We start from the raw sequence: 21,481 nt of genomic DNA, 5'->3' as shown, positions 1-21,481 counted from the left end.
CGGGAATGGGATCGGGATCGGCCGAGCCCTGAGAGCACCGGGAACGGGAATGGGATCGGCCGAGCCCTGAGAGCACGGGGAACGGGAACAGGAACGGGATCGGGATCGGCCGAGCCCTTAGAGCACCGGGAACGGGAATGGGATCGGGATCGGCCGAGCCCTGAGAGCACGGGGAACGGGAACGGGATCGGCCGAGCCCTGAGAGCACGGGGAACGGGAATGGGATCGGGATCGGCCGAGCCCTGAGAGCACGGGGAACGGGAACAGGAACGGGATCGGGATCGGCCGAGCCCTGAGAGCACAGGGAACGAGAACAGGAACGGGATCGGGAGTGGGAATGGGATCGGGGTCGGCCGAGCCCTGAGAGCACCGGGAACGGGAATGGGATCGGGATCGACCGATCCCTGAGAGCACCGGGAATGGGAAGGTGATCGGCCTAGCCCTGAGAGCACCGGGAACGGGAACGGCTGGGCCCTCAAAGCCCCTGGAACAGGAATGGGAATTGCTGAGCCCTCAGAGCACCGGGAGTGGGGATGGGAACAGCTGGGCCCTCAGAGCACTAGATTTGGAATGGGAACGGCTCAGCCCTCAGCACCGGGAATGGGATCAGACAGGCCCTCATGGCACCAGGAACAGGCATGGGAATGGCCAAGTCCTCAAAGAACTGGGAATGGGAATGGGAACAGGAATGCAAACGGGAATAGGAATGGCCGAGCCTCCAGAATGCCAGGAATGGGAATGGGAATGGGAACGGCTTAGCCCTGAGAGCACCAGGAGCAGCAAGCCCTGACTAGGGCAGCTAAACCCAGGGAATAGCAGTGAAATGGAGATTCACCACGGAGCACCTGGAGTGAGGCCAGGCTGAACGGGGCTTCAAGGAACCGGAGATAGTGGAAGGTGTCCCTGCCATGGACAGCAGATGGAATGAGATGAGCTTTAAGGTCCCTTCCAGGCCAAACCATTCCGTGCTCACACGGCTGCCCTGGGCAGTGACACCATCACCTCATGTCCCCAGGTGAGGTGTTTGTCACACAGAAACAGGGAAAAGGTTTCTCTCCTTAATGCAGAACGTAGGAGAGGCTGGAGGCTTGTGTGCCACACTCCTGGTAGAAGGAAAGCTAAGTGTGTTGGGACATGATCTAGGAGCTGCTAAAGCCACGGAAATGCCACTTAGTGAGGCAAGGTCAAGGGTGGATCATTCCCACTCTTTCCTACTTAGAATAAAGGTTGTCAGTGACATCAGTGGCAAAAATATCACTTCTGTTGTCAACTCTGCTGAAGTCCTGGGGCTCTTACCTTGCTGCTGGACACTGCTCCAAGTGGCTGGAGGAAGAAATTTTGGAGAGGGCTCTGTGTGCAGCTTGAATGAGCTTGGCCCCTGCTGACTGCTGCCTTTGGTCCTGAGCCCTGGCCAGCTAAAGCTCCTTCAGCCAGGGAAGTGCATTTTGAGCAGCCAGACACTGTCTAAGGGGACCAAGGCTGTGGCTGCGTGTAAAAACATCCAGGGCATGGCTTTTCCTGTGTTTCTCAGGTGCAGGAGATTTGCGAGGGCAGCAGGACGTGCACAGCTCCCAGCTGTGATCCTGCCCACACAGCACCAGCTCTTCTTTGCCCATGTAGCTGTTGGTCAAGTCTGTGCCAGTGCTGGAAGTCTGACAGCTGCACCTTGGCTTCTGGGGTAATTCATTGTCCCACAGAAACAAATTCGTCCAAGTGTTTCTCCTGAAATGATTTGCACACCAGAAGTGGAAGTGGGTTAGCAACACACTGCATTCCCAGAACGGGGCAGCCCCGAAGTCACAGCTTTTTCATTGCAGCAGATCCCAGAGTGAAATGCTTTGGTGCCAGCTCACTGTTAAATATTCCACTTTGGGGAGATGAGAGAGCCTTCTGGTAAGTGCCAACCTGTCCCTGCTGTGTCCTGGCTGAGCAGCTGAGGTGGCTCCTGGTTCATTTGAATCCCACAGGAGGAAGATGTTATTTGGCTATTGCCCTGTATTGTCAGGCATGCAGATTCCTTTGTTTCACTTGCCTCATAGAGCTTTCAAAGTGGCCCAGACTGCATGGTCTCTTTGCCCAAGGCCAAGCATGGCTTTGTCCCCTAATCTGGGATGAAGAAATGAGGGACAGATGAGCAGGGTCCCTGGGCTCACAGCGGTTTCTGACCTGGATGGGGGGAAATGCCAAATGACACGAGGGTGTTTGACCTGGTAGAAAAACTGGTCTAAAAGCCAGGGCATCACTCAGGGGCACACACAGTCTGTGTCCCATCCTGGGGCAGGGCAGAGAGGGGCCATGAAACAACTACTTCATTTCCCAATTATTGGTTGTGCCACCTCGGTCACACCTACTCAGATCACCTGGATTTCTTCCTCCCAAGGCCCACCTTTTTGGAGCCCTGGGTAACTTGCTCTGACACAAGCTGCATCCAACTAAGATTTTTCTAACTCCTTGCTCCTTTTGGAAGACACCAGGGACGGTCCAAGGCCTTGAAAGCCAGGGAGACGTGGCACTACCTGCTAGGTGGGAATAAACGGGGGGAGTCTTGGCTTCCCTCTGCTTTTCCACAGTAAACACTGTTTACTTCTTGGCGCTGCAAGACTGGGTAAGAAGGTAAAACAAAGGGATTTACAAAGTATCCCAGTATTGCCGAGCTGCAATTCATGGGCTGTGTGGCGTGATCCATGGGTTTGGTTTGGGATTGGAGTGCCGGACTTGCCCAGCTGTATTGGGAAAGCAGTGCAGTAATGTGTCACCTTACCAGTTCCCTCTTGTGCTGCTAACTGAGGGCAGGAGGGCTTGCAGCCCAGGCTTGAAGCACTGGGAATGCTGGTGCTTCCAGGAGACGGGCTCTGGTATTTCCCCCAAGCCATGGAGTTGGGCATAAAGGTTTTCCTCAAGCTCAAGAGCTTTGTGTGCCTCCCCCATGGCTTCCAAATGCCACTTCCCTCCTGCTTCCAGCAGAAGCTGCTTCTGAAGTTGACTCTTGTAATTGCATTTAATGCTTAGGGAATCCTTGCACTAAAGAGTAAATGGAAAATTATTTCCAGTGCATTTGTCCTCTTGAGTAGGCATGCAATGATTTCTTCCTCTTGTGTCGAGACTTCAGGTTTATTTTGGTGCTCAGCAGCAGGACCTGCAAGGTGTGTGCAAGGAGCTCAGTGCCTTGGCTCCTGGGTGGTGGCAGACACTGCTCCCTTGTGGAATGGGGACTGGACCAATCCTGGGCTCATGCTTTGGGGTTAGTGGAGCCCACATGTCCAGCATGTCCAGCACAGCCACTCTATCATCCTCTGGGCTGTTTTGCAGCCCCCTCACAGAGATCGGGGCTGCATCCAAATCCCTCCAGCACTGCCCTGGCACACAGCAAGAGGGAGAGGAGCATCTCCTGGTGGCTTTGGAAGCATGTTGCCTGAAGATGTTGGCTCGATTTCCGTGTCTGTCACAAGAGGGGTGTCCAAGTTGTTATTGTTTGTGCTGGCCACTTGCCTCTGTCCTGCCCAGCTCTCAGTGCTGCTTTTCCCTCTAGCAGCTTCTCACCCAGAAATGTCCCACACAGCTGCAAATCTAAGAAGGCTTTGCATTTCTGCGTGGATAACCAAAAAACCCCCTGTGTTTGTCAGGCTTTTTGCCTCCTTCTTTCCTTCTGTATCAAGCTGTCGCTCTACTGAGCCCTCAGCCATGTAGGAGGCAGGTGAAACCACGAGTTGTTACCTGGACCCTGTATCTTTAACCTTTTGCAAGCAAAGTCCGGCCCTGGAATTGTGAAACAAGGAAAACAACTTGGGGTTTGACTTCTTTAGTAACCCAGTCACCTTCTGCAAGTTCTGTTGTGATTTCTGTACTAATCCAGCCACCTTCTCCACTCCCTGTGGTGGGGTTTGGCAACTCACTGCAAATGGGGCAAGAGAGTTTTGAGCAGTGGCTTGCAAGACTCTTTCGTACCAGGGAATATTTGCATGTTCCTACCGCCCGAGAGGCTGGGATTTTGTGCTGGAACTCCAGGGTATCATTGAAGCTGTTTGCCACTTTGGGAAGCAGCTTTTGCTTGATAAAGACTCAGTCCTGGGACCCACGGGAGCCCTGGGCTACTCCCCCAACACACCAGTGTGACATGTGGCTGTCCCCATCGCCTGGGGCTGCCAGTGCTCACCTCAGACACCCTGCAATGCTGTAATCTTATTTTAATGAGCATGAGGACATCACATCATCCACTTCTGCTCACTGCCGCTGTGTCACTGGACGTTTGGCTCACAGATTTATATTTCACAGACGCATATAAGAGTGAAAGTGTGATTGGAAAGAGAACCACAGCTGAGGGTTGACTGGCTCTGGAAAACCCATTGAAGCTGTTGGACGGCTGTTCTCTTGTTGTTGGGGTACTTGCAGTTAGCAGAGATGCTGAAAATAAGTGGAAAGGAGGGAAGACCTTACTCTCTACTCTTTAGAGGTGTTGGTTTCTCGATTCCGTACGAAGCTGGAGTGCTTTTTGCTTTGCAGAACTTGTCCCCTGATATACTGAAATCTGCATCCAGGATCTATGGATCATCTTCTGGATCAATTGTAGCTACAGCTGGATTGTGTGGATGTGATGTGGGTAAGGGTTACAGATTTCTGTTTATTTTGTGTCTAAAGAGATGGAATATCTGGGAATTTTGGACTTGCAAAAGATTTTTGTTTCATTGCAGTTACGGTAGTTCCTGAGATTTTTTTTCTTTATTGGCTTCTTGAAGAGTGGAAAACGTGGGTAAATTGAGCAGCACAGAGAAAACAGAGTGGATATAATCATTGCATCTTATTAACTGGAATTAACAGTAACCCTATCTAATAAAAGTAACAGAGGTGCTCTCCCTGATAAGGCATTTGGGATTGTTGGTGGATTCCCAAAACAGTGAGGGCAATGAAAACACATTAGCAGGGCAGAGATGCAAAGCTTACAGGAGGGAATGTTATAAAAAGGCCTCCTGTCAATTTTCTCCCCTATGTCCAGAAACTTATAAGATGCCTTGTGCAGAAAATGGGGAGAAATGGGGAAAGAAAATAAAATACTTCTGTCTTCTGCAAGATTGAAAGTCATTGGAAAACTTAGGTCCACACATTGGATCTTTGGCCCTAATGAAATCAATGGCTCTAAATGAGCATTTAGCAGCGGGATGAAATCCTCCTTTCCCAGGAGGATGTGCAGCACAGAATGGACTTAAGTAACAATTTTAGAGATGTACAATGATTGCTTTGCTTTGCTGCAGATGAGATGATGGAATATGCCCTCAGTCGTGTGAAAACGTATCTCTGGGGGCTGGTTCCTGGAGGACAGGTACCTAGACTCCTAAGAGATGTCTTAAACAAATTCTTGCCTCCAAATGCCCACAAGCTGGTGTCTGGAAAGCTGCACATTATCCTCACCCGCCTGCACGACTGGAGAAGTGTGACCGTGTCCGAGTTTGCCTCGAAGGAGGAGCTGATTCAGGTGGGAGCAGTCACAGCCACCCCGTGAGGGAGGAGCTGGGTGACATTTGCTGCCTGGCCATGTCCCACAGCACAAAATCCCAAAAGGGTTTGGTCTGGATGGGACCTTAAAGCTCATCCAGTTCCAGCCCTGTCATGGGCAGGAACACCTTCCACTGTCCCAGGTTGGTGTCAGCCCCATCCAACGTGGCCTTGGATGCTTCCTGGGATCCAGGGACAGCCACAGCTGCTCTGGGCAACCTGTGCAGGGCCTCAACACCCTCATGGTCAATATTCCCAATATCTAAATCTGCCCCTTGTAGTTAGAAATCATCACCCCTTGTCTTATCCTAACAGGCCCTGCTCCTTTCCACTCCATGCCGTGATTTCTGTCCTTGTCATCCTCTGAATCCAGACAAGCTGAAATAATTTTTAAAAGTCAGCCCTTTTGATTGCTGAATTATCCCGAACATGCAGAGAGTGGATTGAAGCATTTCCCAGGTTCCCTTCCTACTTCTGTGCCCTGCCTGTGGGTATCAGACATGGTCTGGTGCCCATTAGTCAGGGGTGCACAATAACCCCTGTGTTGGCATTCACAGAAGAGCCACCCCTCCCAAAGGCAACAATTTCTGTGGCTCTTTGCTCACCCCTGTCCTTCTCATCTCACCCACAGGCTGTGACATGCAGCTGCTTCATCCCATTTTATTTTGGATTGTTCCCTCCAAGGTTCCGTGGGGTGGTGAGTAGCTTTGTGGTCTAGAGGCCCTATCCCACCTCAGGCCCTGGGCCCCTCCAGCCTCTGTCCTTTCTCCAGTGGTGGCATTAAGGATGTTTCTACCACTGTTTGCCACCAATTTAGCTTGAGGCTGCATTCCCCCAGTGTCTGCAGAGGGAAGAGCAGGGCCCCAAAACTCGAGCTCAGTGCAGACAGGACTGAGCTTCTCACAGAATTGTCCATCTTCCCCTGTCCCTGGGGTTGTCTCAGCTCCCTTCTGCTGCACTTTGCTCCCAGTTTCATTTCAGTAGCTTTTGGCTGGAAGGGAGGAGGCCGGGTGTGGACCTGGAGCAGGGGAGCAGCGGGTGGAGCAGTTCCCTGGAAGGGGATCCTTGGAGCCCCAGAGCCTCAGCTTGCTGTGGGCCTTGGGGGGAAGGAGGCCCACATTTGTCCATGTGAACAGCTCTGCTCGCTCTGTCTTCTGAGGGGAAGGCTCAGGAGCCCAGGGCTCCCTGTTTTGTCTCCCAGTGCTACGTGGACGGGGAGCTGGCCATGTGGAGAGCTGACTTTGTGTCCCGCACCACCATCACCATCTCTGCCTTCGCCGGCGAATACGACATCTGCCCCAAGGACGGCCCTGCTGCCTTCTTGACCTTCCAGCTCGCCGATTCTATCTTACTGATCTCAAAAATGAACATCTGCCGTTTATTGTACATATTTCTGCCTCCCTCGCATCAGGTGAGCTGCTCCTGCAGGTAGCCAGATCCCTGAGCTCCCTGCAGCAGCCCAGCTGCCCTGACTGCCTCCTCCCCCTGCAGGTCATGGAACACTTTTATATCCAGGGCTACCAGGACACGGTCTCCTTCCTACAAAGACTGAGTAAGTGACCGGGAGTGAGGCCAGCTAGGTTGGGTGCTTCCATTATTCCATTGGTTTGCTGGCACAAAGTAAGAGATGGTGCCCCAGAGTGACTGGGGCAGGGAAATGCCTGCATTCCTGCCACTGCCAGGATTACTTGAGTCCTGGCCTCTCCTGAAGCTGCCCCTGGAGCCACACTCCCCTTTTCTCTGCCACACTGGGCATGACAGAGCTTTTTGCCAGGGAACACAGGGGCCAGGGCCTGTAGGCAGAAGCACAGGCTCAGGTGCCCTGTGTGGAGTTTGATCCGCCCCTGATGCACAGAGCAGCAATGTTTGGGAATCCCTGAGCCCTGGTGTCCTGACTGTGTCCCTGAGTCCCACTCAGCCCAGGTCATGCCTCACACTGCTGCAGACCTGGCAGTTGAACAACAAGCAGTGAGAGCTGCAATCTCTTCCCACCAGGGGATTTCCAGGTGAATTACTTCGTGGGCTTCACGCTTTCCTTGGCCAAGGAATTAAATCAGAAAGCTGAGGAGACCCTGCACCTGAAGCCACAGTTGAGGTTTCTTCACTCCAGAGCCAGCGATGGTGAGGATGACACCAAAGAGAATCCAGGGTTCAGCCAGGCAGCAGGTGAAGAGCAATAGGAAGCCCCACACCACCTTGCCCACCCCCAGGAAGGTAAAGAACCAGCACTTCCTTTACCCCATCCGTTTTCAAGTGACACTTGCCCAGGGCTGTCAGTGCCCAAAGAGCCTCTGGGGCAGGTGAGAACATCAGGAATGGGAGAAAGTTCCCTCTCAGGCCAGGGGTTACAAGTGAGGCCTCAGACTGAGCCCTCACCCTTGATTTGGGTGAGCAGGGAGCACTTCATCTGTGGCAACACAAGGCAGGTTTAAATCCTAAACTTCATTGTCTGCAACCCTACACAAAATAATGCCCACTGCCATTTTAGTTTTGCATGGAAATCCAGCAAATCCTCAGCATTTCAGTTTCCAGTTTGTTGTCCCTAAACAATACAAAGAAGCACACGATGAAATGCAATCTTGCTTTCAATTTTACTCTTTATTTTCTCTTTCCTTCTGAGTCTTTCAACATTTCAGAATTTATCAACTTAAGAAAAGTTACATAGCCTTTTCAACATGATGATTATTTAAAATGTGCCACAGCAATGAAATGAAAAGTGGAAAATGACACAGTCTGCTGTATCTAGGAGGCCCACAACAAATGAGGAATGTCAAGGGGAAAGAATAGGACTGCTACCATTCCAGATCTCAAAAGAGAAGTTTGGAAAACATAAAATGGAAGCCAGAAAGATATTTCCTTTGAAAACAAACCAAATGCAGATCACTAAGAAATGCAGGACACAGTGCTGGGCTGTAGAAGTTGCTTCCCTGGTGGCTTTTTTTAAAGGTTCCACCAGTCTGAGCCATGTGGAGCTTTTGGAAGCAACAAGGTGGGAACGAGTTTTCTTCCGATGTTGGGCAGCTCTGGGCTATCAGCAATCTGTGTCTCAGGTTTGCAGCTGGGCTGCACCGTTTCTGACCAGCCTCAGGTGAAAACTTCCTCCTGTGGGAGGAATCCAGACTATTTGTTAGGCCAGAGAGCAATCAAGGGCTGAGTCCAGGCTCTCAGTCTCCAGAGCAGAAGCACACCAGATATGCCAGTCTGGGAAGGAAAAGCCCTAGTGGTGAAGGCCAGGAAAAGGCTCTTTTACTGTTTGTCTGTGCAATGCCACAATAGCATTGATGCTACCAAGGCAGCAGGGGGATAAACCTGTGAACAACTTGTACCTGATTTCCTGAACAAATGACATTTCCGGAGGACGAGTGTCTGGAGCCTGCAATCCCACAAGGCTCAGGCTGCACTGGCAGGTGATCCACAAGCACATGCCTCTTATCCATGGTCTCAGCAGGACCACTGCACAAGGAATTGCACCCTCCTTAGTACCCAGACTGGAACCAGAGTTGGCCGTAAAGCACCTGCAGCCAACAGCCAGAGCTACAGGCAGGACTGGGCACATGCTTGGCTTTGTTGGGTTCAGTTTCATGGATCACACTCCAGGCAGGACTCATCCCTCTAGACCTGCTGTGGGATCCAGCTCCAGTGGGAGCTCTGCTCTCTTGGGTTGTCTCCAGATCCTCATCCCACCCACCTCAGGCTTCACATTTCCGCTGAGTTTGAAGCAGAATGAGACAAGCAACAGGACAGGCAAACAAGGGTAATATTTTGAGGATACCAAAACCTGCTGCCCTTTAGACCACAGGAGGAAGGCTAGCAGCTCTGCCCAGGCACTTGAATCCAGTTTGTCCCACAGGAACTGCCAGAGGTGTCTGTCAGACTGACCAATGTGGTTTTATTCCCTTTAGGGCCAGCTCAGCCACACGGGAGCATTTCTCACCCTGCTGCTGCCTTTGGCCCTGTTTGTGCTTTAAAGAGGCAATGAGCAACTTGGAGCCCAGCCTGAAGGCTGAGCCTGACCTGCCCCAAGGAGCACATGGACTGTGCCAGCAATGTCCCAGCACAGGCAGGGCCACAGCCCCCGGATGATTCCCATGATCCACCCCTAGGGGAGGCATTCCAGGCTGTTCTATCCTGACTGGCTGCAGCTGAGGTTTCCACTTGGCTTCCTTGTGGGGAAACAAGCTCCCGCACGAGAAGATTCCAATCAATGCCAATTTTGCCTCTGTCCATTGCCTCTGGCAAAGCCTCCGTTGCCATTGGCTCCAAGCTCCTGTCTCCAAGAGGAGACAGCATCAACTCTACCTGCTTGAAAAGATGAGGGATTAATAAAGCAAAACGCAGCTGATTTGGATACGGAATTGTTAAATACTTATTCCTTGCTCATTCCTGCAGGTTTGGAGCAGGAGGGTTCTGCGCTGAGACCATTCTCGTTTGGGGATTCCTTGCAGATTGATTTTTCTTCAAGTTCTCAAAGTTTTACTAATTGTTTATGATCAAGCACCACATGGGGCAGGTGGGATACACTGGGCAGTTCAAACTGTGCTCCTGTTTGTGGTTGAGGTTTGCAGATGCATTCCATGCATTTGGAAGTGAAATTTCTAGCTGAGAATTTTCTGTGGGGGATTTTGATGCCCATTTCAATAGGCAAAGTACCTCAGGCTGACTGAAATGGTGGAAGCCTGCCTGGAGGTGGGGATGGTGCTTGCAGCAGCCTGGAGAAGGAGCTGTTGGATAAGTGGGAGGGAGCAGAGGTGCAAAAGCAAATGATGGGCTGATTGTGCCTGCCTGGCAGACATGGGTGCCTCTGAGCCTTCCACTTTGCCACTTTGTGGCTGGAGCAGCTGGATTTGAGCAGCCTGGCTTTGGCTGCGGTGCTTGAGAGGTGTGAATCCATCCAGGATGGATGGAAGACAGGAGCAGACAGGATCCAAGGCAAATGGGCTCCATCCAAATGGGCCAGAAAGTTATAAGGGGACTGGAGTACCTTCCCTACGGAGACACACTGAGAAAGCTGGGCCTGTTGAGCCAGGAGAAGAGAGGGTTGTGTGGAGACCTCACAGCCCCTTCAAGGAGCTAAAGGGGCTACAGGGAGGCTGGAGAGGGACCCCTCATCAGGAACTGCAGGGACAGGACTGGGCTCAGTGGCTGCCCACTGCCAGAGGGCAGGGTTAGATGGATATTTGGAAGGAATTTGTGGGTGTGAGGGTGGGCAGGCCCTGGCAAAGGGTGCCCCCAGCAGCTGTGGCTGCCCCTGGATCCCTGGGAGTGTCCCAGGCCAGGTTGGACACTGGGGCTTGGAGCAACCTGGGACAGTGAACGGTGTCCCTGCCCATGGTGAGGGGTGGAACAAGGTGGTCTTTAAGGTGATCTCTTTTAACCCAAACCCTTTCATATTTCTGTGAAATAAGCATCCAGGTTTCTTTTAACAAACCCATTCCAGATAAAGTATTCTAGGTCATTGATTTGAGGAAAATATGGCAGATCACCAGATATTATTCCTTCACACTGCATTCCTAGTTAACTTTGAGTCTTGTTATATCAAAGCTCCCTTCATCTGCTTCCCACATTCATTCCTGCAGTCTTCACAGCCCTTTGGATGAAACTTCCCTCTGTTCCGTTTCCCTTTTGCGATTAAACAGGCTATTTTCTCTAATTAACAGCTGCTGCTGTTGTGATCCATTTGTTGCCTGTTGGGAACCAACAAACAGTGGAGTCACAGTTGGGGCAAAGCCAATCCACGGCTTCTGATATGCAGCATGGATTTTGAGATAATTAAGAGCACTGCCAATTAATTCTGTGAGCAGACCATTGACTCAGGGTGCTTTTGCCTGGGCCATGGTCTGTGTGTGGCCTTGAATTACAGACAATTGCAGGAGAAGAACTCATGTATTGTGAAATGTCAGGAGATGCAGCCTGCAGGACTTGGAAGTAGATCTTCAGGTTTCTCCATCCTTCTGCACAGCTGCATGTTGCAGGGGGATCCAAATACCCTCCCACCTCTGTAGGCAGGAGAAGCAGGGCTATGGGCAGGTGTGAAGCTCAAGAATTGATAACTGGTAAAAAAAACTTCAGGGAACTGTAGAAAAATTAGTTCCTGCCCAGTATGATGCTCTTTAAGGCTCCCCCCTCTCTCTCTCACTCTCGCTCTCTGAGGAATCTCTCTGGAAGTTTTGAGTTGGAGGAAGACACTTAAAACATGGCATTTCCTGGCAACTGCCTGCCCTGTAATCTGCATTAAAGCAGGGAAGGGATGCTGCTGGTGGGGAGGAGATGGAGTAGGCAGGGAAAGGGCTGGGCTGTGAGATCTTCAGGTGAGGGCTGCCCCGTGGCCCCTGCAGCCTGGGGTGGGTCCCAGAAGCAGCACTGGAGCTTTGCCTTGGCCATCATGGAAAAGCAGGTGAGGCCTGAGCAGGGGCACTACAGTGGCAACACTGCAGACAGAACCAGACAGGCTCTGAAGAAAAAAAATACTCCCTAAAAATTCCCTCGAGGTCCAGCAGCTGTGCTGGTGTGTGCTGGTGTTGCCCACCACATTCCGAGGCAGCGCTGGAGATTCCCAGGGCCCAGCTGGGACAATCCTTGTTACCTGTGGGAACAAGGTGAGAGCTGAGGCAGGGTTCAGATACTGACAGGGATGATCAGCCCCAGGAATGTTTGACTCCAAAGGACTTTCTCACACCTGAGGAGTTTGCAGCTGCCTCAGGGTGAAATAATTGTGCGTCTCTTGGGCAGCTGCACAGGAGGGAGCTCACAAGCAGATTTTGAGGGGATATGCCTTAAATCCCTGAGAGCTTAGTGCCAGAACATCTCTCGGGATCTTGGTGAATGTGCCTGGTGTCCTGCCAGGACAGAGCCCAGCAGATAAATGTCTGGAACACGGATGTATTGCAGTAGAGAGGCGGCGCTAAGCTGGTTTGTAGCTTCTTTGAGATATCAAAATAATATCCCAGGGATAAAAAAATAGCTACTTTTAATGTGGGCTACCCCAGCTTTTAGCCACATTCTGTATCAGTGACTCAGTGGGTGAGGTTCCCAGAGGTTTCCCTGCTCTGCACCCTGCTCTCTTTATGCTGAGTGTCTGCAGCCCCCCAGGCCCTCACCTCCTCCTGTCCACAGCTGTCTTAGGCAAACCAGGCACCAAGGTTTGGAGGAGCTTGTGGAGTCGTCGTACCAGGGAGCTGACACCTTCCAGCAGCCCCCACACCTTCTTCACCCTGCAAAAGCAAAGTACCCAGGCTGAGTTTAATGATGGCTAAAGGTAGCAGAAGGGGATGGTGTCCATGGTAAATGCACACTGTAATAATCTTTTCCATAACCAAGAGATCCTGTGGCATTCCTGTCAGCTGTACCCGCTCTCCCTCGGATCTTGCCTTCAGGGAACACCAAATCCCTCCCTGTGTCCCTTCAGCTGCCCCGCCACTGCTAAAGGCACAGCCCTGGCTTGTGTGTCATTCCCAAATGCCTCTGTTGGGATGTTCTTACCCCTTCCTGAGCAAGGCTGGCAGCCTGTACGGCTGCAGCAGGACCTTGGCCAGTGGGTCCTGCAGTCCATTCACCTGCTCCTTCTTCCATAAGCCTGCGCCCAGGAATGACAGCACAGAAAGCAATAAAGACCAGAAATTACACGCAATGAAATAAATGCAATAACTCCTCTTGCCCAGCTCAGGTAGGTACTGAAGCCCAGCCCAGAGTCCAGCTGGAGCCACTCTTACAAAGTCTCTTCTCAATTGAAATATTTACTCTAATAAATAACTCAATCATGTCTTAAATATAACACTGCTGCTCTTGAAAGCTGCAGCAGCCCTAAACCCAAGCTGAGCACCCCAAATCCTCTACCTGGCAGGAAATAAGGGGTCAGGCACTGAGGGACCCTTTTGTACAGGCCGGGGTGTGTCTCGTTGGATTTTCCAGAGTCATTCTTCCCACAGGTGCTGCCGAAGCGGAAATTGCCATCGAAGTAGTTAAAGCCAAAGGCATCTGGGAGACACGGAGAGAAAGGGATGGTGTTTGTCTGTGTCACACCGAGGTGCCCCTCGGGTCCTGGGGTGCCACTTACTGTTCCTGTACAGGAAAAGGGCAGTGTCCTGGTACCCCTGGGAGAAAATGTCATTCAAGACCTGCAAGGAGAAACACTTGAGGTCACTGAAGAGCCCTGCCCCCAGTACTACAGGATCTATCCAAAGCTGTTTGACCGTGGAGGGTTGGGATGGCCCATTTGGGAAGGCAGCAAGCACTGGTTGGTTTCCAACCACCACACCACCAGTCAGAGAAACACAGAATGGTTTGGGTTGGAAGGGACCTTGGAGATCACCTGGTTTTGTCTGGTCCTTTGCAGGTTGTGGACCCCATCCCAAACTGGCCACCCATCAGCAGTGTCCCCTCCCCAAAATGAAAAAACTGAGAAAACAGTGGGTGGTGCCCCCTCCCTGTGAAATCACATTAGTTAACAGTGGAGATTGAGCTGAACCTTAAATCTTGAGCAGGCAGGAGCAGCATTAATCTTTTCACCAAACCTAAGCTGGGAGAAGTCCTGGTGGGCTCACCATGGTGCTGGGCGGAAAGAGAGCGTAGCTGATCCTGCACAGGTTCTCTATGGAGATCTGGATGCTGCCGTTGAAGATCTGGAAGCAGAAGAAGATGGCAGGGCAGTCGCGGGGGCAGATGTCCAGCTCGCCGGTGAACGGGGACACGGTGATCACGGGCTCCTCCAGGCTGGACACGGGCTGCAGGCCTGTGAAGCCTCCGTCCACGTAGCGCTGGGGGAGGAGCAGAGGGAGGCTTTGCTTTGGGGACCTTTGCAGCGTCACTGAGTTGGGAGACAGCAGCTGCACTGGTGACGCTCCTGTCGTGAGCCCGTCCCAATCCTCCCCACTTTCGACAGCGTCTTGTCCCACCTATGCTCTTTATCTCTTTTCCAGCTCCTTCCCCTGCCCTGCCTGTGACACCCAGCCAGCTCCTTGACCAGGCGCTGTAATCCACAGCAGTTAGTAAAATGGAAATACAATTATTTTCATTCACAAAGCTTTGTACAGCAATTTTTTGCAGTCAAGAGCCAATTCAGACATCACTGAATGCATAGTGTTGTGTAACTTTCAAGTCCTGAACTCCAGCAGTAGGGCCCCCATGTTTAGTAATTGCCTGCAGATTAATGGGGGATTAATCACTGGAAAACGTCAATCGCTCTATTTCAAAAGGAGTCTGGATTATCATCCACCCCAGTGGGACTGGAAGGTGCAGCTGGTGGAATTAAATGTTGATGAAATAACAGTGCAGAGGGGCCTCACAGAGCAATCACAGACCTGAGGATGGGTTGGGTGGGAAGGGACATCCAGTGCCACCCCCTGCCATAGTCAGGGACACCTTCCACTATCCCAGGTTGCTCCAAGCCACGTCCAACCTGGCCTTGGACGCTTCCAGGGACTTTAGAGACCCTTCCAGTGTCTGAAGGGGCTCCAAGAGAGCTGGAGAGGGACTTTGGACAAGGGATGGAGTGACAGGACAAGGGGCAGTGGCTTCCCTCTGCCATTAGGGTTAGATGAGATATTGGGAAGAAATCCTTCCCTGTAAGGGCGGTGAGTACAGAACCTGTACAGGTTGTCCAGAGGAGCTGTGGTTGCCCTAACCCTGGAATGCATGCACTGGAAAACACTGCTGAGCTCCTCCTTCCCTTCCCTCAGACAAGCAGAGCACGGAAATGCTCAGGGCTGGGGGAGGATCCTTCCACACACTCTCCATGTCTCAGCTGTGCAAGTCAGCACCCGAGTCAAGGGATGAGCCTGCACTGCAGACAGGCCCTGCCCAGGATAACTGGATTGTGTCTCAAGGTCCCTACCGTGGGTGTACTCTTGTCTCACTCAGACATCTGCAGGGTCACCCACGCTCTGTCTGTGGGCAAAGCAGGAGAGGGCTCTCCAGATGGCAATTCCACCCAACTGTCATCTTAGGATGCAGTGAAGGATTAACTGAAGGGCTTTATCATCCTCCATCAACTAAAGGAAAAGCCTGGACACGCCTATCCCTCCCTGGTCAGAGGAATGTAAAGTTCCAAACCAAGAACACCCTGGTGGGAAGACATGTTTTAGTGGAAATAACACTCACCACTCCTCGGTAGGATGGAGGGATGAATCCACAGTAAATTGGAAGAAAGCAGCTGCAGAGGAGAGCCTGGGAAGAAGGATTGCAGAAGTCAAAGTTCCTGTCAAAGTTCTTCTAGACAAAAGCTGTTGACCTGGTGCCTGAAAATTCAGCCTTGACAAAGTCTGGAACCAGGCTGTTGGTGCCACCTGGACTTTGCTGGGGACTGTAGCAAGAAAGGCTTCAATAAAGGAAAAACATTTTATTTCAGTGAAGTGGAAACACTTCTCTGGAGCAGGGCACAACACTGTGTTTTTTAATTTTATAGCTGCCAGAATTAATAGTTGCAAATCTACATGTCCGTGTCCCAACACTGCCCTTTGATGGTGGCAAGCTGAAGCTTTGGGGCCATCATTTCCATCTTTGAGGGGTTTTGGACAAAACCAAGGCATCCTCACTCTGCTTTGATTTTTCAGTGGTAAAGACACTGCTGGGGCATTTGTAACTATATCCCACCAATCTCATCAGCTGGGAATGAGTGCCCCGAGCTCCTGACCTACCTAAAGGAGGCACCACGGGGCGAACTCCAGCATCCCCATGGAGCTGCCATCCTTTACTGTCTCCCTGGGACAAGGGATCCAGGACCTCACAGTCAGCTCTGTTAGGACTTTACCCTGTGATTCTCCCCCTAGCAGATAATTTAATGGTTAATGAGCTGCTCATTGTTCAGCAGCAGCTTTGTCCAGCTCTTTGCTCCCAGGAAAGTGCTGAGGCAACAAGGACAACCATTGCCAGATGGCTGAGGAGAGACCTGTGGGGAGAGCTGAGAGGTCACATCAGCACTGACAGGACTCTTTGCAAAGTCATTATTAGAGCTGTAATATATATTATATATATAATAAATATATAATATATATTACATATATATTTTATATATATATATATATAGCTGTATATCAGCTGTATGAGGCTGGAAACAAACCTGCTGCTTTTTTAGCGTGATTTGTTACATCTGATCCTAGAACTCAAACCTTCCTCGCTGCCCCCAAGCTCATGGAGCCCACTGTGGTGGGACCACAGCTCTGGCAGAGCCTCCTGACTCTCTCCATCTCGGGTAGGAAACAGAGCAGTTAAAGCCACCACCACTCGAGGCATGTCCATCCCAGGCAGTGAGTGGAGACCTTCCTAGAGCAGCAGAGGAAGGGCTCTGTACCTGAATGAGCTCCTCCTTGGAGCTGAACTCCGAGGCCATGACGTTCTGGCCATCCACCACCCGTGTCAGTGAGATGTGCAGCCGCCCCGAGGCCAGCAGGTAGGAATCCTCCGGCAGCATCCGCTGCAGGACAGCCCTGAGATTGGCCAGCAAGCTGCACTTGGGAGAGAGGGGGCCCAGGATGGTTTTCCTGACTTCTGCTGCCAGTGCAAAGAAAAACTCCTTTAGATCATCTGAAACAGAGGCAAGGGAAAGATGGAGAGAAAGTCAATACCCCTGCTGCACTAATAGTTATATTTTAAATCCTATTTTTAACATTCCTCACAAACAAAGCTTCTTGCAGCCCCTCTGTTTTACCCCAGGATGATACTGCTGCTACAGAGGGGGATGTTGTGGCAAGGCAGAAAGGGGGCCATGACCCCAATAAATGTCCTCAAAGGAGGTCCCCACTGGTGAAATCCCCACCTGCAGCAGAGATAGGGCCTCAAGAAGTTCCTGGTTGGGATTAGGGAAAGGCTTCAGGGAGCCCCAGGAAGGGGGGCACTGAGTTATCCATGACAATTTGACTCGTACATTCCTGCCTTCCACCTCCAGTGTTCCAGTGGGAAGCCCCAGGCTTTACAGGGAGCAGGGCTGGCTCCCAGGTGAGGATGAAGGGCACCTCTTCTTCTGCTCAGTGCTTTCCTGCAAGCCAGGTGTCCTGGCTCCACATGGCTGGGATTCCTGGCTCAGGGGAGGTGTTGATTGCCATGACTTGTGTCTGAACATCCCAGGAGCTGCATTAAAGCAGCAGAGCCCTGGAGCCCCAGCTGAGGGCTCAGGAGGCTCCAGGTTTCAAAGGTTCCACAGTAATGGGGAGGAAGGAGTGCAGCAAAACCTGCAGGCAGCCTGATCACATCGAGGGAATTTGATGCCTTTGCTGACATGGGGAGCTCACCTGGGGGAATATCCCACCTGGGGGTTAAACTCTTGCCATGAAAGCTTGTCCAGCACCGAAGCTGCAAAGAGCTGTCCTTGCACCTGGGGGGAGGGGGGGTCCCTGGGACCCTGCACCAGCACGAGGCACAAGGCTCAGCACCAAGGCTTTGTAGGGGCAGAGGTTTCCATGAGGTCTCATGGGATTGTGTGGATGGACAGACGGATTAGGTGGAGTGTTCCCAAGGCAACTGGAGCAGCACAGGCATTAGGAGGGGTTATGTGTGCTTGAGAGGATGCCGAGGCCACGCGGGACAATGATTAACACTGGGTGGGCTTTCACAGAGGGGATGAGGGAAGAGCTGGACCTGCAGGGACGTGGGGCGTGCCCAGGTCACTGTCTGGCTGCTCTGTGTCCTGGAAACAGGGAAAAACATGGGAAAAACTTCCCACAAGCTGCCGGGAAGAGGTGAGAGCTGAGCCCAGCTTTGCAGGCTTTGGCTCTGTACAGTAAAGGATGAGCCTGGCAGCAATGTGACTGTCCCTGCCTGCACCAGCCTGGTGACAAGCATGTCCCCACAGGGTGACCGGTGGGGTCACAGAGGGCAGCCTGGCTCTGGGAGCTCAGAGCTCCTCACCCAGCCTGGGGCAGGGAACAGGCACCTGGCTGCAGCCACCCCATGGGACACCAAACACACCTTTCACCTTCTTTTTTCCCCTATTGTCCCCAGTACAAATATGACAGACCTTGTGCTGTGTTCATTTTCCTTGTTAGAAACCTGACCAGAGCCATCACTATCCAAAGTGTCTTTTCTTCCTCTGGGGAAGATATTTTGGGCACAAGATCATCTCAGCCCCTCTAAGTGGATGGTGCCTTCCACCTCCAGGGAAGCAGATGCCCAGTTCAGGACTGGTGCCCCCAGCAAGAGCAGTTCCCAAATATGTATTTACTGCTGGACAGCCACAGATCCATCCATTATATCAGCAGGAGGAATCAGAAATTTTGGGGCCCTTGTTTATTTGTGGAGGAGTTCATCCCCACACAGGCAGAAATGTCCCTTTCTGTCTTGTCTAAACATATTTGCCAATGTTTTGAATTATTTTTAGCTGCAGAAAAACAGTTCCAGCATCCACAAAAGGTTTCAGGAGCTGTATGTTCCCTCCCAGCTTCCTCCATCATTATTTGGTGCCTAAACCCTTCTCTTCCTCCTAAATGTCCCCATTACTTGAAGCAGAACTTGGATCAGGTTTTAGAGTCTTAAATCTTGTGTACGCTTGTTTACACATGGGCACTAATTGGAAATATGGGAGGATGTGATTATTAAAAGTGGATTAACTACTCTGAATTAATTCTACACATGGAGGATCTTGTTGCTAGAGGGGCCTGTTCCCACACTGTTGAAAGAGGGTCAGAGGAAAACCCCTTCAGCAGCAATAAAAGAAATCCCAACCCTGGGCTGGAGAAGACTGCTGCTCCTTCAGGAATATCCTGCTGACAAGCCCTTGAGCTTTAGTCACAGGGAAAGGTGCACCTGGACTTGGGAATCACACAACATCTCCCCTTGTTCCGGGAAGGCTGAGATGCATGTTCTGGGATAACTGACATGCAAACAAGGCTGTCAGCTCTGGAGATACCTGTGTGACAACCACTCGTGTCCCTTCATAGCAACACATCCCAAGAAACCTGATCCATGGGGTAAAGAGAGCTTTACATGGGCAAATGCAGCCCTCAGACCTCAGAGCAGAAGGGCAGGAGATTTGTTTCTCCAGCAAGAGCAGAAAAAGGAGCCAGTGGAATACAAGTCCATCCAGACTTCCCCCTCTAATTTCTGCCTGAGCTGAGCCAGGGAGCACTCGGGCTGTAAGAACTGGATTTTCAGCTGCACCTCCCAAAACTGCACCACGCTGGCTGCCAAGCATGGCAACACCTCAGGTTTCTGTAACACCTCGTGAGCCAGGAGAGTTTCACCAGCCCCACCACCCCACCAGCCCCCCGAGGCATCGCCCCTGGCTCCATGGAGCCAAAGAGCTCCGGGGAGGACCCGAGGCCGTGGTTTTCTTACCCAGCCCGACGCCGCACACGACGGCGGCAGCGATGAGCGAGCCGGCCGAGGAGCCGTAGACCTTGCAGGCAGACCTGAGGAGCTCGGGAGCCAACTCCAGCAAGGACTGCACCACCCCAACCTGGTACAGGGCCAGGAAGCCGCTGCCCGAAAAGGAGAGTGAGAAAGGGGTGCTGGAAGCCCGGAGATCCTCCACAGCCATCTCGGGATCAGAGCGGCAGATCTGGCTCTGGGAATCGCCTTGTCCTTTTTCCCCAGGTGAACCTCAGGCTCTCTTCTCCTCTGCTGTCTCCAGGCTCATCTCTGGCTGCAGAGGAGTCCAGAAGACGGATTTTCTGCCTCCTTTTATGACAGCTCCCCGAGGCGTTGAGATCCACGAGCTATTTTAATTGCTGCCTGTGCTAAAAACAGAAATTTTCCCCTGATCAAAACAGCTCTTATAATCCTCAACCACAGCCAGCTCCAACGGGCTGAATCAGGGCTCTCCTCTCATGCCAGCAGGTGTGCAGTGCTCCAGGAGCCCTCCCAGAGAGGGTCCCGGTGTTACTGTGCCCATCACACTTGGAAACGTCTGTGCAAAAATTCCTCTTTGCTTCATGCTTTCTTCATCAAAAGTGTTTTCCTAAATTGGATTCTCCATCAATCCCAGCTTAGGCACAGCTCAGTACTGAGTGAGTAAAGGCTTGTATAAGACACTTAAAGGCAGAGGGTGTTACACAAGGGGTGGATGCAGGGTGTTACATTGGGTTAGGTTTGGAAATATTCTTTATATTTGCTCCCTGTTGGAAGGGTTTTGCCCTTGCCTGATCCTTGGACATTGTTCACATGGGGCAAAATCCAAAGGCTTGGATTTGTTTTTCTCTCCCCTCTCAATAAGGCCCTACAGCAGCACCATTTTGCCCAAACCTGTGGTTATTGAACCAGAATCAATCTGCCTTTGAACTGTCTGCATTGCCTGGGGGATAGTTATAAAAACAGGGAAAAATGCCTTGTCTTGTCTTTTCATGAAGATCCAATGCTGCTGCCAACATACAGAACAAAAATTGCCATTTTAACAGATGTATTTATTAAATACTGGTAAATATTGTGTCGTTTCTGTTGTCCAAATCCACAGAGCTGTACACTGAGAGGAAACATTCTGTGGGTTAGAACTGGGGCTATGTCTACAACACAACATGTGGATGAGGAACAAGGCTCTCCGTCCTCATGCCCATGCACCAGCCTGGCTGGGACAGTGCAGGGAAGCACAGCATGGTGCCAGCATCCTGATATCACCTTTGCAGTGCTGTTTCACCCCAAATTTTCACACATTTTTCCCTGCCTTCTCCAGCTATGACTGTGTCCCCAAGACAGGAATTGGAGCAGAGGCCCCACGTTGAGATGCAAAATGTCCCTAGGTTGAAGTGTCAGCAGGAGCTGCCCATCAGCAGGTGGACATTGCCTGGAACCCCCAGGTAAATGTCACAGCATGGCCAGGGCTGGTCTCTGGTGCTCCCTAATGTCAGGACACACAGGAGGAGGTTGCCAGCTCCAAGATATATTTAATAGTGAATGGAATTATCCTGGAGGTGAGCAACTGCCTGAATTAGGGCTTTTAGATCCACAGCCTTACTGGAGCTTCTAATTTTTTGTCTTTGTCTGATCAGTGTCAGATGTTTCTCATGATCCCCTCGCTGGGTTAGTCTCCCACAGACCCCAGCCTCTCCACCACCCTCCCAGAGATATCAAAGCT

The 21,481-nt window shown here is 51.5% G+C and overlaps 2 protein-coding genes across 2 annotated transcripts; one reads left to right on the top strand and one right to left on the bottom strand.

Moving 5' to 3' along the window:
• The first annotated feature begins 4,499 nt into the window (after positions 1 to 4,499).
• On the top strand, positions 4,500 to 9,802 carry LOC134053981 (omega-hydroxyceramide transacylase-like). The gene is made up of 7 exons (XM_062509358.1): positions 4,500 to 4,597; positions 5,372 to 5,467; positions 6,119 to 6,184; positions 6,689 to 6,898; positions 6,979 to 7,039; positions 7,483 to 7,608; positions 9,729 to 9,802. The coding sequence occupies exons 1-7, from the start codon at positions 4,592 to 4,594 to the stop codon at positions 9,800 to 9,802; spliced, it is 639 nt and encodes a 212-aa protein (XP_062365342.1). The 5' UTR covers positions 4,500 to 4,591.
• A 319-nt stretch (positions 9,803 to 10,121) lies between these two features.
• PNPLA1 (patatin like phospholipase domain containing 1) lies at positions 10,122 to 19,951 on the bottom strand. Its single transcript, XM_062509357.1, has 12 exons — positions 19,750 to 19,951; positions 16,772 to 17,004; positions 15,583 to 15,648; positions 14,028 to 14,240; positions 13,541 to 13,601; positions 13,321 to 13,461; positions 12,967 to 13,060; positions 12,585 to 12,698; positions 12,164 to 12,216; positions 12,014 to 12,070; positions 10,469 to 10,473; positions 10,122 to 10,208 (listed from the first exon to the last, which is right to left on the bottom strand). The coding sequence occupies exons 1-12, from the start codon at positions 19,949 to 19,951 to the stop codon at positions 10,122 to 10,124; spliced, it is 1,326 nt and encodes a 441-aa protein (XP_062365341.1).
• Between the last annotated feature and the right edge of the window lie 1,530 nt (positions 19,952 to 21,481).

This window comes from Cinclus cinclus, chromosome 27 (assembly GCF_963662255.1).
Source record: "Cinclus cinclus chromosome 27, bCinCin1.1, whole genome shotgun sequence".
Taxonomy (NCBI): domain Eukaryota; kingdom Metazoa; phylum Chordata; class Aves; order Passeriformes; family Cinclidae; genus Cinclus; species Cinclus cinclus.
Note: the sequence above shows the minus strand (reverse complement) of the source record. Positions and strands in the feature narration are given on the sequence as shown.